General features: G+C 37.4%; 1 protein-coding gene across 3 annotated transcripts in view; it reads left to right on the forward strand.

Moving 5' to 3' along the window:
* The first annotated feature begins 9,194 nt into the window (after positions 1-9,194).
* Positions 9,195-16,926, forward strand: part of si:ch211-197h24.6 (uncharacterized) — a 48,988-nt gene continuing 41,256 nt past the window's right edge. The window contains exons 1-3 of one of the 3 annotated variants that reach the window (XM_028817396.2): positions 9,202-9,323; positions 10,058-10,118; positions 15,664-15,712. In XM_028817396.2, the coding sequence (XP_028673229.1) occupies positions 15,671-15,712 (42 nt within the window). In that variant the 5' untranslated portion in view covers positions 9,202-9,323; positions 10,058-10,118; positions 15,664-15,670. Of the gene's footprint in view, positions 9,324-10,057; positions 10,119-11,949; positions 12,056-15,663; positions 15,713-16,926 lie in introns of all 3 variants that reach the window. The other 2 variants (XM_051935953.1, XM_028817393.2) reach the window with 2 other exon arrangements.

Below are 16,926 nucleotides of genomic sequence, written 5' to 3' on the forward strand. Positions count from 1 at the left end.
GCCCTTTGGCTGCCTTCCATGCGCGTGTGTGTGACACAGGAAAGAGCCTGTCCTACTTCAAAACAAACAAAAAAACAACTGAAATCTGTATTTGCCTTCTTGCCGTACATGTAAGTGATGAGTGACTTTTACAAAAATGACACTAAAATTTGCAATTTAGCAATTTTCAAGCTTGAAACTCAGTTAAGAGTTTTTTGGGGTTTCAAAGGGTTTTCTTTTGATTGGAAATTAAGAAATATTGCTTTGTAAAATCTTATTCACACTTCCACAATGTGTTGCACACCAATAAAATCAATTTGCTCTTGGAAGAAATGGAAAGAGCTTCAAAATGAGCAAGAGATGAACAAAAGAAAATTGGAGGAGGCAGGTGTCTCATTTTGATTACCTCTTCTCATTTTGCTTGTTGTCACTCACTGTTCACTATGAAAAGTGCTATATAAAACTATCTTTATAACTGAGTCACTAATTTTGTTTCCTGTATCTTCTTAGCCCCTCATGACAACTGCACTTTCTAAAATCTTTGCATGTGAAAATCAAATGGTCTCATTGTAGATTTTTTGCAGCTAAGAATAAAATTAGAGCACTGCTGTAATGGGTAAAGGAACATATTTTTCATGCTATACAATATCACACAAAAGAGGCTCGATGGGGTTTTTTTTATATAATAATAAGATTTTAAAAAGACACTTTCTTGATGTATTTTTTGTTGCCCCTTGGCAACAGCTGGCCTAGAAATTATGGCAAAGAGACTGTCATTAAACCCTGAATTCAGAGAAACAGACAAATGGACACGTAAAGACTGGCTGAGCATGTGCCTATCAATGTACACATTCGCCACTTACCATACTGTTTATACTGATATTATTTATTGAATCCAATACTCCTACTTTAATTTAAAGCACCCCTCCCTCTCTGCTTCTCTTCATCTGTTGTTTTGCTAGCATGGTAAATAAATCTGCACACTGATTATATAATATGCTACACAATCAGAAATGCCCATGGAGTATTCTTAATGACAGTACATCTAAACGCATGAAATTTTGAACTGTGCTGCTGGGGAATTTGGAGAACAACCCTGAAGCAGAGTTTGAAAGTCATGTTGGATAAATCATGTACGAAAGAGAAGATTTTATTTATGTTGTGTAATTGTAAGTCTCGAGCAAATGCACATGCCATGCTGACCTTATGACTACAGCCAAGAAAAGCAGCTTCAAAAATATTTAGTTGTAAGGATGTATGTTATAATGTTACTTTCAAATGACAATCACATAGCCAAATTGTTTCAATATTTCTGCAACTGGAGCATTGGCAAGTGAAATGATTCTCTCAACATCACCTAGTTAAGAAAAAGAACACTCTTTAAGATTGTATGCTTCCAAGTGGAGTACTAATCTTTTTCAGTACAGGACGATGCTTCCATATTTCAGTAGGGTGAGCACTAGATAAAGACACCTTGAGGGAAACAGTCCATAGAAAACGGAAAGAGCTTGAAAATGAGCAGGAGATGAACAAAAGAAAATTGGAGGAGACAGGTGTCTTATTTTGCTGCATCATACTTTATTTTTGCAAAATAAAAAATATTATTATTACTTTTTGTAGTTTCACTGATGATGTCATCATGGTGCCACTTGCAAGATTTCATTACCAGGAACGGGTGTAGCCTGTGACATTGTTAATCCTGTATTTGTAACGCGGTGACACCAGAATCCAAGATTCTAGATAAAACTTCTAAAAACCTCATGAAATTTTATTGTCATGATCAACCTTTTTCTGTTTTAGACACCATTTTGCATAATTGTCATTAGGGTTACATCATGCATTTCTAGTGGAGTGGTCTCTGGGGTAATGACTTCAAGTTCATCAGCAAGATGGGATAAAAGGTCAGCGGTTGCATCAAACTTTATATGATCTGTGGGCAAATCCTTTAAACTCTAATAGAAATTATTTGTCATTAATTTTCGTGTGTTACCTAGTTTTTGACTTTTTGCCTGCAATTTGACTGTGATTCTTGCCTCTTGTCTGGGTTTCAGTCACTTTGTTTATATTTTATTTGTTTTGTTTTGCCTTTCACACACATCTCCTTGTTCGACTTAAAAAATAAGCTATCTGTTTCCTGTTGAGCCAAGACACTCGCTAGTTATATAAGAAAAGGAATTTAAGGCAGTTAGGATATATTTTGTAATGGTTATTTTATAACTTTGATTTTGGGATACATATTGAGCTTTGGTGTTTGATAGTTATGCCTTCCAGGTGTTGACTTCAGCTTGTTATACAGTACCATATATTCTTTTGTTTTGTCCTTTGGTGCATTATTTCCTGGTCAAATAATGATAGATCAGTCAGATCACTGTATCTTTTTCTTCTTCTTTTGGCTGCTCCCATTAGGGGTTGCCACAGCGGATCATCTTATTCCTATCTTTCTGTCCTCTACATCTTGCTCTGTTACACCCATCACCTGCATGTCCTCTCTCACCACATCCATAAACCTTCTCTTAGGCCTTCCTCTTTTCCTCTTCTCTGGCAGTTCCATCTTTAACATCCTTTTCCCAATATACTCAGCATCTCTCCTCTGCACATGTCCAAACCAACGCAATCTCGCCTCTCTGACTTTGTCTCCCAACCGTCCAACTTGAGCTGACCCTCTAATGTACTCATTTGTAATCCTATCCATCCTCGTCACACCCAGTGCAAATCTTAGAATCTTTAACTCTGCTACCTCCAGCTCTTTCTCCTGCTTTCTGGTCAGTGCCACCATCTCCAACCCATATAACATAGCTGGTCTCACTACCATCCTGTAGACCTTCCCTTTCACTCTTGCTGATACCCGTTTGTCACAAATTACTCTTGACATTCTTTTTTACCCATTCCACCCTGCATGCACTCTCTTTTTCACTTCTCTTCCACAATCCCTATTGCTCTGTACTGTTGATCCCAAGTATTTAAACTCATCCACCTTCGCCAGCTGTACTCCCTGCATCCTCACCATTCCACTGACCTCCCTCTCATTTACACACATGTATTCTGTCTTGTTCCTACTGACCTTCATTTCTCTCCTCTCTTGAGCATATCTCCACCTCTCCAGGGTCTCCTCAACCTGCTCCCTACTATCGCTACAAATCACAATGTCATTAGCAAACATCATAGTCCACGGGGACTCCTGTCTAATCTCGTTTGTCAACCTGTCCATCACCATTGCAAATAAGAAAGGGCTCAGAGCCGATCCCTGATGTAATCCCACCTCCAACTTGAATGCATCCGTCACTCCTACCGCAGATCTCACCACTGTCACATTTCCCTCGTACATATCCTGTACAACTTTTACGTACTTCTCTGCCACTCCCGACTTCCTCATACAATACCACAGCTTCTCTTGAGGCACTCTGTCATATGCTTTCTCCAGGTCCACAAAGACGCAATGCAACTCCTTCTGGCCTTCTCTAAACTTCTCCATCAACATCCTCAGAGCAAACATTGCATCTGTGGTGCTCTTTCTTGGCATGAAACCATACTGCTGCTCACTAATCATCACCTCACTTCTTAACCTAGCTTCCACTACTCTTTCCCATAACTTCATGTTGTGGGTCATCAATTTTATTCCCCTGTAGTTACTGTAGTCCTGCACATCCCCCTTATTCTCAAATATCTGCACCAGTACACTTCTTCTCCACTCCTCAGGCATCCTCTCACTTTCCAAGATTCCATTAAACAATCTGGCTAAAAACTCCACTGCCATTTCTCCTAAGCACCTCCATGCTTCCATAGGTATGTCATCTGGACCAACGGCCTTTCCATTTTTCATCCTCTTCATAGCTGTCCTTACTTCCTCCTTGCTAATCTGTTGCACTTCCTGATTCACTATCTCCACATCATCCAGCCTCTTCTCTTTCTCATTCTCTTCATTCATCAGCCTCTCAAAGTACTCTTTTCATCTGTTCAACACACTCTACTCGCTTGGGAGTACGTTTCCATCTTTATCCTTTATCACACTAACCTACTGCACATCTTTCCCAGCTCGGTCCCTCTGTCTAGCCAATCAGTACAGGTCCTTTTCTCCCTCCTTAGTGTCCAACCTCTCATACAACTCATCATATGCCTTTTCTTTAGCCTTCGCCACCTCTCTCTTCATCTTGCGCCTTATCTCCTTGTACTCTTGTCTATTTTCTGCATCTCTCTGACTATCCCACTTCTTCTTTGCCATCCTCTTCCTCTGTATAATCTCCTGTACTTCCTCATTCCACCACCAGGTTTCCTTTTCCTCCTTCCTCTTTCAAGATGTCACGCCAAGCACCCTTATTGCTGTCACCCTTAGTACATCTGCTGTAGTTTCCCAGCTGTCTGGTAATGCTTCACTGCCACCCAGGGCCTGTCTCACCTCCTCCCTAAACTCAACCTTGCAGTCTTCCTTTTTCAACTTCCACCATTTGATCCTTGGCTCTGCCCTCACTCTCTTCCTCTTCTTGATCTCCAATGTCATCCTACAGATCACCATCCTATGCTGCTTAACTACACTTTCCCCTGCCACCACTTTGCAGTTTTCAGTCTCCTTCAGATCAACTCTTCTGCATAGGATGTAATCTACCTGTGTGCATTTTCCTCCACTCTTGTTCGCAACCCTATGTCCCTCCCTCTTCTTAAAATACATATTCACCACAGCCATGCCCAACCTTTTGGCAAAATCCACTATCCTCTGACCTTCTTCATTCCTCTCCTTGACACCATACCTACCCATCACCTCCTCGTCTCCACTGTTCCCTTCACCAACATGGCCATTGAAATCCGCTCTAATCATCACTTTCTGTCCCTTGGATACACTGTTCATCCCTTCATCCAACTCACTCCAAAAATCTTCTTCTTCACCCATTGCACACCCAACTTGAGGTGCATATGCACTAACAACATTCATCATCACACCTCCAATTTCCAGCTTCATAATCATTACTCTGCCTGACACTCTTTTCACCTCCAAAACACTCTTGACATGCTGTTCCTTCAGAATAACTCCTACCCCATTTCTCCTCCCATCCACACCATGATAGAACAACTTGAATCCACCTCCAATCCACCTGGCCTTACTCTCCTTCCATTTAGTCTCTTGCACACACAATATATCAACCTTCCTTCTCTCCATCATATCTGCTAACTATCTCCCCTTACCAGTCATACTGCCAACATTCAAAGTTCCTACCCTCAGTTTCACTCTCTTTACTTTCCTCCTCTCCTCCTGCCTCCGGACACATCGCCCCCCCCCCCTCTTTTTCTCCTTCTTCTTCTTCGGCCAACAGTAGCCCAAGTTCTGCCAGCACCCAGTTGGCTAACAGTACTGGTTGTCAACCCGGGGCTCGACCGATCCGGTTTTGTTTTTGTATTGTTGTCCACATCTTGATTTGGCAAAATTTTACACCGCATGCCCTTCCTGACGTAACCATCCCCATTTATCCGGGCTTGGGACCGGCACGAAGAAACACACTGGTTTGTGCATCCTTTGTGGCTGGGTTAGTCAGATCACTGTATCGATCATAATAATTATACATCAGTCCTTCACTTCCTTTGTGTTAACCTAGAGCATGACTCAGACTCTGAACGGTTATTCCTGAGTCACACTTGGGGTGATCTGTAATGCTCTGCTTTAGAGTGTTAACTCCGAATAACTCTTGGAACAGTATTCTTCTGCCATCTGGTGGCTGAAATAACATTATCCTACAAAAAAAATCATGAATATTTCTATGCATTTTGCCACTCTAACTCATCAATATTCATGAGTGGCATGACATGTAAAGGAGAAGCTGTAAATCCAGTTTTAGAACAAACTGAAATTAAACAATTAGTTAAACAAAGTGATAGTGATGACAGTGTGAACTGATCATCAGATGTTGACACGGATAGTGAAACTGATGCATATGGCACTGCATAACCGAACCACCATAATATGCCTGGTGGTTCACCTTGATACAAGCAAGTCTGTGGCAATAAGGCAAAATGATGGCGATCAAATAGAAAGATATACATTATCCCCCTAAGCACTGTTCACAATGTAGCAACTGTCGTTCATGTCAAGGGAAATGTGGAAGTCACTATCACTGTTTATCCTACAATAACAGCAGGGGTGCATGGCTCATGCAGGTCAAGCACTGACATTCTACTTTCTCATGTTCAAGCAGCAGAAAAAATATTACGAGAAAAGAGCACAAAAAACACTTCTGCTGTCCTAATTGTGACGTCACGCTGTGCTTTGGTGACTGTTTCAAAACGTATCACACAAAGAACGTGTAGTACATCTGCATCAGTACAGCAGTGTACGTGGGACATACCTTTCCGACTGTATTTATTTTGATAGCTACCTATGAGCCAGCTACCTATGAGTGACAGTGAACTTTACAGAAGTGTCCCACTTTTCTTTAGATTCTGGAAGATTCTCTTCTTTCTGATAAATAGGAGCTCTACAACAACAAATATTATCCAGTGTTTTGACACAAGGAGGGAGCAATGAGTGCCTTTGTGAGAAGGTCCAGAAGGAACTCGGGAAAGTGTTTGAGAAGAATCTGCATAACTGGAATGAGTTAGGAGAGCCTGCATGCTGAGGAGAGGCTGAGGTAGCATTAAAAATGTAAGGTGTCATAAAGAGCAACCAGAAACTGCATGGTGGAGAGGAGATTGTGAGGATTCAAACACACATCTATAACTATGTGACATAATGCAAGTGCGACTGTCAGATGTACATGTGAAAATGGGCAAGGTGTACTGCAATCAGCCCCAGTGTCGAAGTGCATATTTATTATCTTAGAGATAAAACAGCAGTTTTATCATGCGTTTTCATATGCGTGCTTGGCTAAAGTGATTTCCTGTATTCAAAACAATAAATATCACTGTAAATAAAACATCAGTAAAACAATAAATACGCCATCTCATGTAAAGGCTGAACTGGTCATTTTATGTGATGCCATTTCTCTTCGGTCTCTGTGCAATACTGTCATCAAGAAAGTTGCACATATTAAACAGTAAGAAAATCTGGAGTAAAAACAAATTTTTGAGGTTTGTATTTATGGAAAATTATGATGGCTGATACTACTACGTCTGTGGATATATAAGCAGAGCCAGTCAACACACGTGGCGACATAGGAGGGTACCTTAGCTGAGGGGTGCAGTTAATGAAAATCAAGGGGTGTGGGCTCCAGACACCATGGGGGACCACACTCAAACCCTAAACCACCTGGTTGTCAGATTTTGATGATACTGAATAGCTGTTCATTAACCGCTGGGAGCCGTTTATGGAAGTGAAATTATGGTTAGGTTAGGGTTACTACCTACTATAGACAATAAGGGTCAATGCCCATCAACCCAACCTAAGGCTCCAAAATGGGCTTTAACTGGCACTGTACATAAGGTATTAAAAGGAATAATAGCATTTATTTATTATGGTTGCTAAGAGTATGAGAAAGCAGCACAATCACAACCTACGATGTCTATTGTAGGACATCCTCTTCCCTCTGACAAAACTTTATTCTCATTCCCACCTTTGAGAAAATGCAATCCACCTTTCACTCTCCAGCAGTGTGTTTTCTCTGCATGAGGGTAGGTAATAATATATTTTAGACAGCTAATCACTTTCATTTTAGAACCACGCTCAGATGCCATTACACTTTAGGGAATTTTCAATAAACAACTTTATTTTTATAATCCCCAAATCCAAAAATTAGTTAATGTGTTAAATGATGAGATATACTATCTTGACATTTAAATTGTCACTCTTTTTTTTCTTTTTGTATTGTTCAAAATTGGAGCACTCCTTGAGTAGTATTTTGTGCATTTTGGGACAACATTTTAATCATTTACAAAACTTTATATCCTATTTCGGCAAAGAAAGTGCTTCCCATACAACTTTTAACACATACTTAAACAAATTCAATAAAAAAGAATTTTAAACATTGCACCTTTCTGAGTAAACATGATCAAATCTTCACAATGTGGAGTAAAGTTACGCTTCTACAAAATTATGATGTAAGAGAAAAATACCATCCATCCATTTTTTAACCTGCTTCTCAAATTCACGATTGCAGGGAAATAAAAGCGCTCCATATTTTAAAACAACATTATGTTCTTTAAACACTTAATGCAGTTTGGGGGCTGTTGGGTCACTTAGGTATCAAGCGGTGCCCATTGCAGGGCTCAATTATGCACAAACTTACGCAATTTAGAATTATTTATTAATCTAATGTACACAAAACCAACGTCCGGTGAGCAAAACATGCTGAGAAGTACTAAACACTGAAATTTATCCAGAAATACAAAATATGCAATGGACTATTGCCACAGATTTACACTTGCGAGACAACTTTTGAAACAGAGAAATGTATCATTATCATTTACGTTTGATACAAGATTAACAGAATAATTCAGCAAAGTTTTGTAAATCCGTTCAGGACATCTTAGAGTACTGACATTCCCAAAAAAGATGAGATAATATTTTGTGACTTTTTTGTCTTACGATATCTATTGGATCCACAATGGCTGGAGGCAAATACTGGAACATCAATAACTCAGTCTTGTATTAGACGAATCTAATTCAAATAATATATGACAGAAAATGTGTAATAAGAAAACTCAAATGAAACGAGCAATGCATCCCGCACCAACTGGACGTACGCGTTTTTTGCAAAAGTCTTCTGTAAATATAGGCTCTGGCTTTCTACAATCAACTCTTCGACTAACCAGACAAGAAAATTGATAGATGTACGGAGATTAAAATTCACAGTTTGTTACTTTATGACTGTACAACGTTTAAAATGTTTTGCTTATTGTATAAAATTCTAAACTTTAGAACTGCTTTCTTGATCTGAATTCCCCAAAATGACACTTACAGGCAGCATAGCGACTTGCAACTGCTGAGCAGATTCATGACAGGCAGATTTTCTGACTTTTTAAAGATATTAGATCAGAGTTGGTGCACATCTAGTTTATGAATGTGAAATGATCATACAGTATGACCAGATCCCACTGTTATATACTGATGCAGAGAATTGGAATGCAGAATAGGAAATTGTACTCATATATTACATTTTTTAAATTATTTTTAATTAGGCACAACGAATGTTCTCATTGTAACTCAACTGTTGGATGTACGTAGTTTAAAATGGGATGTAATTACATCAGTTTTATGAAGGAGAGACCGGGTGGTAAGAAACAAAAAGCACCCGGAAGAGGAAATGGGAGCTAAGGTCACGGGATAGCCTTCTCTTCCGGGTAAGAAGGGTGGCGTGGTGAATAGAAATTGAATTAAGCGGTAACATTCCGGAGAATACGCCATACTGGCTGTTTTAATTTACAAGGTGAGTGAATTGTGTTCTCTACGTTTTCGCATGAATGTGAATGCTTGTGTGTTGATAAAAGTGAAAAAACGAATTCGCGAAACATAAATGGGCGTGCTATTATGCGTTAGACGTACGTAAATAAATAAAAGTATGGCAGGTGAAGATGTGCCAGATTATTCAGATTCTAAAACCCCTAATTCCGAAGTAAGGATTAAAAAACACACTAAGCAGTGGAATTGCAATTTTGCGTCAGATGTAACGTAAATAAAGTATGACAAATGAAGATGTGCCAGGATATTCAGTTTCTAAACTCCATGATTCCGAAATAAGGATTAAAAAAACACACTGTAAGCCTTGTAATTGCAGTTTTGCGTCCACTCGCCCATTGCTACAGCCTTCCGTCTTTTAATTTATATCTTCCAAAAACAATGGTGAGATAGCTAGTGGTGTACCGCAAATTGCAGAACTAGTAAATTGAGTGTTTACAGTAGCATTTTAGTAGTATGAGTGATCAAAAGAGTAGAACGCCGTTTTAATTACAGACAAATGTTCTTTCGTCGAGTGTCGTAATGTTCACTAATTTTACTCCCATGTAAATTAAATGTTTGGTGCTGCAGTTCAGATTCTGATTTTATGATTTTTAGCATGGTCTCTGTATGATTGCGTGTAAGCCTATTATGTAACAACATTAGCTTCTGAAAAAAATGACCGATCATTTTCAGACAAGTTGCTTCGTGTTTGTCTCGTTTCAGGCTGCAGGCCTATTGTGTTTGGTCCAGTACGCCCTCCACTTCAAAAACGGTTTGAACTACGGTATGTGCGACGATAACAATCATAGAAATTGATTGAATAAACGGGATTGTTGTAGTTTGCCCCGTTTAGTCATGACCAGGTCTATTAATTCGCAATATTTTTGCACAATTAGTTTTTGATATAAACAAGGGAAAAAGATTAGGGATTATTTCCACGCTGACGAGAAGATAAAATGCACAACGTAGCATTGCGAATTAAACATTAATTAAAAAAGCATAGTCTTCATAAATATACAGACGAATGATCTTTATGTATATTAATAACCTTTAACCATTTTTCACCTTTGCAGATGCTCGCTGACGCAGCCCAATATACCGTACCCAGTCTATCTCTGCAGCTTGTTGGTTTCATTTGATCCATTGTGTTTAGTTTTAATTAAATATTGTTTAAGTTGTGGACTTTATTTAATTTAAGCTCATTTTATTCTACATTTGTGCACATATACTTATTTATTGTTATTGTAAAGTGCAATCGATTATATAATTTTCTGTTCAGTGATTTCCTGAAGTATCAGTAAAGTGAAATTTACATTTCTGTACTGTATGGACCATTCCATGCTGATTTTTAATTTTACTTTTTAATGCAGATTTTGTTGTTTCAGCTGCTTGGTTAATTATGACAAATGCAGAAAAACCACTTGCTTTCTTACTTTCATTTCTTATAAGCAACAATTGCTGCACAGGTGTCCGTGTGTCTGCTTCAGTTCCTCAGTTTTATTACAAATATATACATAAAGAAATGCTCTTATACCAACAAGCCAGAATTAATTTTATTGTTTATAGCTTATTCACTGCCAGTCATATTTCTAGGACTTGCTTGAAAAGTAAGATTCCTACGTTCTACATTATTTGGATCTCGTACACCATTGTACATTTTTTTTTAATCTGATTTGTGTATTACAAAATTGAGTTTTTCATTTTCTAGAGTTCTCAGAATCAGAATATCTTTATTGTCATTATAACAAATACAAGCAAATTGGGTGCAGTCCCTGCGGTGTCAAAATATACATAAATATAATTACAAAAGGATAAGAAGAAATAAATTAGAACACAAACATTCAACACAAGACCTTAATTGCACATGAACACTATTGCACAAGATGTCATCTATTGCACTGCTGTACTGGAGGTGATTAGGTGGCATTCAGTGCCCTAATAGCAACAGAGTAGAAACTGTTATTCAGTCTATTAGTCTTTGTTTTGATGCTCCTATATCTTTTGCCTGATGGCAACAGTTGGAACATGTCATGTCTAATCACCACCTCCCTCATAAAATACAGCACCTTCTCACCAAGTTATAGCAATTTGATTCCTGCTGCAGTTGCAGCTTTGAGTTTTTGTTTTGCTTTTACACTGCTGCTTTTCAAAACAAACATTTCTTACTCATTTACAGGTTACCCTTACTTATACAGGTAATGCGCTCTCCAGGATACGCTCATATGTACAGATTTTTAAACTATAATGGACAATGGATGCGTGTGCATTCAGTAAGAAGCAGTGGATTCTGTATTGTGCAAAAGATGCGTCCTATTGAGTAAAATGTGCCATATACCATCTTTATTTTATTTGTTGTATTTCTCATTTGTAGTCTGCATCTAAAACATGCACGTGCCTAAAAAATGTGTGTACACATTGCCAACTGCTATGCTAATAGCATATTAATGTATTTTTAGAATAAATATTTATGTAAAATTTAATACATTTATGATGTTGTGGCATTGACATTAAACAAACAAAATATGTTGAAGAAAGTTCAGATCTTCAGATACTGGTAAAAGGTAACCATTGGGGGGAAAACAATTTAATGCTTTACTCTCCCTTCCCTTTTTTAGATTTACACTTGAGAAGAACATCATAACTGTTTTGATACAATTAATATGTTCAGCCCAGCATAACTTGTTAATTCTTATTCAAAAGATACTTGCAAAATATCACAAGGTCAATATCTGAAACTCCTCAAAGTACTTTTTTCCTAAGTTGCTTGGAAACTTATTGCATGCATTCATGGATACATGTATAATTATGAGAGGTCAAAAAAGTAATAGAAAGTTTTTGTGAAATTTACCCTAAATGAGTTTTTTTTTTAATCTGTGCCCTGTATTCTAGTTAAAAACTTATTTTAAAGTAACAGTTGCTAATAATCCATGCTACTAATAATTTCCCTCATAATTTTAAACACTTATTTCATATCATATCTTAATTTTCATTCAGATCCTTAAATTTTCCCTCTTCACTCATTCTAGGCAATCAAATAGGAATATGTCTGGACTTTTTCTACCATTGTTCTATCATTTTGTAATCCAAAGACCAAAAAACTACACCTACTTATAAGTGTGTTGTGTAATTTATCTACAGTCTCCATTGATTTGTACTTGACACTGCATGACTGAATATCTTAATCATTAAACTGCATGTGGATATTGACTGCCAACTGTTAAGAAATTGCTCAGGGTTCTGGCCCTCAGCTGCAAACTGAGTTAGAAATCGGTAGCTTATCAACTTAAAAGTGAAGTAAAAGTGAACTCCTTCTGATCAAGAGAGAAAGCAGGCTTCTGATTTCTACTTCAACTGCATAGATATTCTATGACGCAGCAGCAGGCTCATGCCCTCTCCTTTTCGGTTTTGCTAATTTTCCAAGTCCTGTTACAGGGATGAATGCACTAAGACTCTCCAGTCCATCTCTTAAGGTATAAATTTAAGTTGTAGACTCCACATTGTGTAATAATGTCAGGTATCGCTACGTTATAAATAGATTTTAACATAAATAAATATAAAACATAAATGTTTCACATCTGTTCAAACCTGAATTTTGTCCAGATCCTTCAGTGAGGATTCTAATGCCACTATAGGGTATTCACTATTCTGTCTAGATTGGTGTCATCTGCAATCCTAACTAGCTTCTTGAGTGCAATTTTATTATATAACGTTTAATGTAAAATTAAAAAAAAAAAACCAAATACTTAAGCAATGAGTTGTAAAGGGCATCATTTTTAACATCACCGATATGGGAAAAGCTTCTTTGCACCAACCTGTTTGCTTACTTTGTTTGAATCAGTTTTGCATCCATCCACAATGCTAATTTAGTATATGCTTGTCCCCTACCTTTTTGTTTCTTGGCAGAATATTCCTTCAAAAACCAAATTCAGACTCAACAATTTTAAATTCAGTTAGGAATAATCCAATTACAATGCACATTTTAATATAAATTTAATCAGAATGACTTGAACATTACTATTGGTTGTACTATGCCGGAGTATTTGTCAAAAGACAATATTAGCAAATTGTATGTCTTGTATTAGTCTTTCTTCCTTTAAACCATAATGAAAACCCAATGAACCTAGAGTCTTTGCTTAAATGTGGAAAGAACATGTTTTATTATTGGTGTTTGCCATTACTTATGTTACGTAAGAAAGTTCATTGTGGCATCTAGGGAATTTGTGAAGTAACATAAGTTTAAAAATACCAAAACCGACTGTATTCTCATCGGAGCTGATATTTTTGGTCTAACAAAAATTGCGTTTCTGTTGCACTTCAGTCTAATCACCTGCCTCTACTTCTGGGTGTTTGTCAAAGCCCACTTCTTTAAATAGGTGCCTGAGCATGCTGGTTGAAATTCAGCAAGAGAGTTTAATCTTGTTAACTGTGTTAGGCCATGTTTCATTTGTGTGTGTCTTTGTCTGGCAACACCTGTATAGATGTTACTTTATCTTAATTAATACTGCTGTTTCCTAATGGGGAGAATACCTTAGCTACCAGATTTGTGTTGGTGATTGGTTGTTCTAGGTGCAGGATGTCCAATTGCTTTTATTTCTGCCCAGCAACTCATAAATAACTGTGTAGGTTTTTGTTCACTCTGGAAAGAAAGAAGGGTGATGAAAGCATTGTTGCAGTGAGACTCCATTTTAACAAACTTACAAAACACATTTAAATAATCTTGTGATTTCTGTAAACAACTGTGTATTTGGAGTCATGTAAGCAAAGGATTGTATGCAATAGCAGTTCTTGTGTGGTGCTATTAACTTCACCTTTAGTCTAAATCCACATCCCAACAAGCAGATATACCTTATTGTCTTTAGTTACTTATTACAGTCTTGCTTGCAGGTTTTGTGGTGGGATATTAGGTAATCCTTATGAATTATATGTTGGAAGCTCCACACTCTATTAAAATGTTTATTGTATCAAAATAAGAATATTTCAGTATTCCCTAACCTTAGCTGTAGTGTTTGTCTTCCTCTTCAGTCACATACTGTGTACCTCACTATTTTCTTTGTTAATTATGTAGAAATGATTGTGTTTTCAAATTCCTGATTTGCCCACTAGGTGTTTTTAGGAGTGGCATTACTCATGAATTGACTTCAGTAAACACCAGAATACTGGAGTAATGAAAACAATTAAGACAACACAGAGCAAGGGTCCACAGTCATGGTTCTGGAGGGCCACAGTAGCTACAGGTTTTCTTTCCAGCCAATTTCCTAATTAGAACTCCGTCCTTGGTGACAATGAAACTTTGTATTTAACTATTTGACTTGTTAGTGCTTTCATTCTTCCAAGAGAAATTTTAATTGCACTGTAGCGTTTCCTTCTCTTAAAACCTTATCCATGTGTTTGTGGACCAAAACAGATTTAAACTTAATGGTCCTTCCAGTTCCCCTCACATTTATTTCTAAATATTTTTAACACAGATACTTCATGGTGCATATGCACAGGTTTAAAAGGAAGCATGTTAGCTGGAGAGCTGCTGGCTTGTTGGTTATCTGCATTTCATTATTAACTAATGTCTGGTTTAAAAAAACGGGCAACAATTAAAACTAAAATAGGCAGTTAAGGATTCTGAATTGTAACAGGCAAGATAACTAAAATTAAGCCCAAAAACGTATTGCTTTAGTAGTAAATAAATGGGTTCTAATTAAGAAATTTATTAAAGTGAAAACCTGTAGCCAAGACTATAATTGAGATCTACAATGTAACTAAAATTTTGTGTCTGATGAATGAAAGTGCTAAAAAGGCAAATAGTTAAATACCAAGTTTCATTATCGGCAAAGACAGTTCTAATTATGAAACTGACTGGAATGAAAACCTGTAGTACTGTGGCCCTCTAGGACTGTGATTGAGGATCCCTAACACAGAGAAAACTAAAAATAAAGGTAGGAACCCAGGTCAGGCTGGCTTCTCGTCATACAAGTTTAGACAAGGACAATCTGTTCTGATGATTTCACTAGGTAATCCACATGGTAGTAGTGCTATGCTGCTTATACTTGTGGGATGTATACAATTTTGTAAACTACACTTACTAGGTATTTTTTATTTTTTTTAATCATCCTATTTCCTGATTAGTAATGAAATTCTCTATGCATGACGTTACATATTTTCAGCATTAAAAAGACCTCAGAATAACTAAGTAGTTACACTATCATAGTCGGTATCAAGAAGTGAAATTTAAACTGTAGAAGATCAAGCCTCACTATTTTACCTGTTTTGGCACCATTATCTCTAGCTTTCCTTCTCAATTGTTCTCATTTTTTTTTTAATCATCTTCTTTTGTATAGGTTCAAAATGAGTACTTCTGGAGCCAAGTCTAAAGAACAGTTCTGTAAGGTAAGTGGTTAAGCTGGTATCTTTCAAATGTATGTATGTGTATGGAAATATTTGTTGGTATGTACAAGATTATGTGTATATGAATGGGAATTGATTTCAGTCTGTAACAGCCGGTGTAATTTATGATACTTGTAAAGGTTAGCTTTTTTATTTTTATTTTTTTTATTAATTTTTCATTCTCTGTCGCGTTCAGGATCCTTCACACACCCCCTCCCCCCAACTGACACTCCTATTTTCACATAAAGATGTGCTATAGCTCTGCGTGCACTTTTCGTGGCATTACACGTGTATTTATTTAGCATGCTAGTGTCGCTCAAAAACAGGAACATATGTTGGTGTACAAGTATAACAAAACAAGTGCACTTTTATTCAAGACTATAACCGAAGAAAAAAGAAAGCAAGTTACAGTAGGCGGTTGATATGACAGCTTACTTGGTGCAATGCTAAGAACTGCTGATTTCCGATCAGTGCTATATAAAATCATCACATTCAAATATTAACAGTTCCCACACACCCAAGGCCTGCCCTTCCTACATTTACAATGTGTACTTGTTGCAGTGCACACACCTCTCTGTGCTGTGGTTCCTATTACACTGAATGAGCACCTGACACTGTACTTTCTTCCCTACATAAATAACATTCAAGCTATAGCGCATCTCCAAATAAATAACATTCGAGCTATAGTGCGCCTTTATGTGAAAACAGCAGTGTCAGATGGGGAGGAGGGGGGGATCGTGCACGCGACTGAGAGAATGAAACTGAATTTAAAAAAAAAAAAACCTAACCTTTACAATTATACATTTACACTGGCTGTTACATTTGATTTCAGTCAGTCTGTATGTTTTTATTCTAAAATAGTACAGTACATGCAGTATTATTTGAAAACGAATATGGTCAGATCGGGTTTGAATACACGCTGACGCTGTTACAGAAGGCGTCAGCTTATTCAGTGCAGCAGTTTCAACACACAGTACATGTAATATTATTTGAAAATGAAGAGTGTCAGATCGGGCGTATATTTAAACCCGATCTGCCGCTCTTCATTTTCAAATAATATTGCATTAGTGCGATGATGTTTTCACATATATTGTCTTTCTTTCATCTTGCGGTTTGTAATCGGTGACTGCGTGTTTTTTTTTTTTTTTCAGCGCTATATGCAATCAGACAGACAGACAGGCAGTCACTAGATACTGTATATAAATATTTAAAAAAAC

Source organism: Erpetoichthys calabaricus, chromosome 13, assembly GCF_900747795.2.
Source record: "Erpetoichthys calabaricus chromosome 13, fErpCal1.3, whole genome shotgun sequence".
Taxonomy (NCBI): Eukaryota; Metazoa; Chordata; class Cladistia; order Polypteriformes; family Polypteridae; genus Erpetoichthys; species Erpetoichthys calabaricus.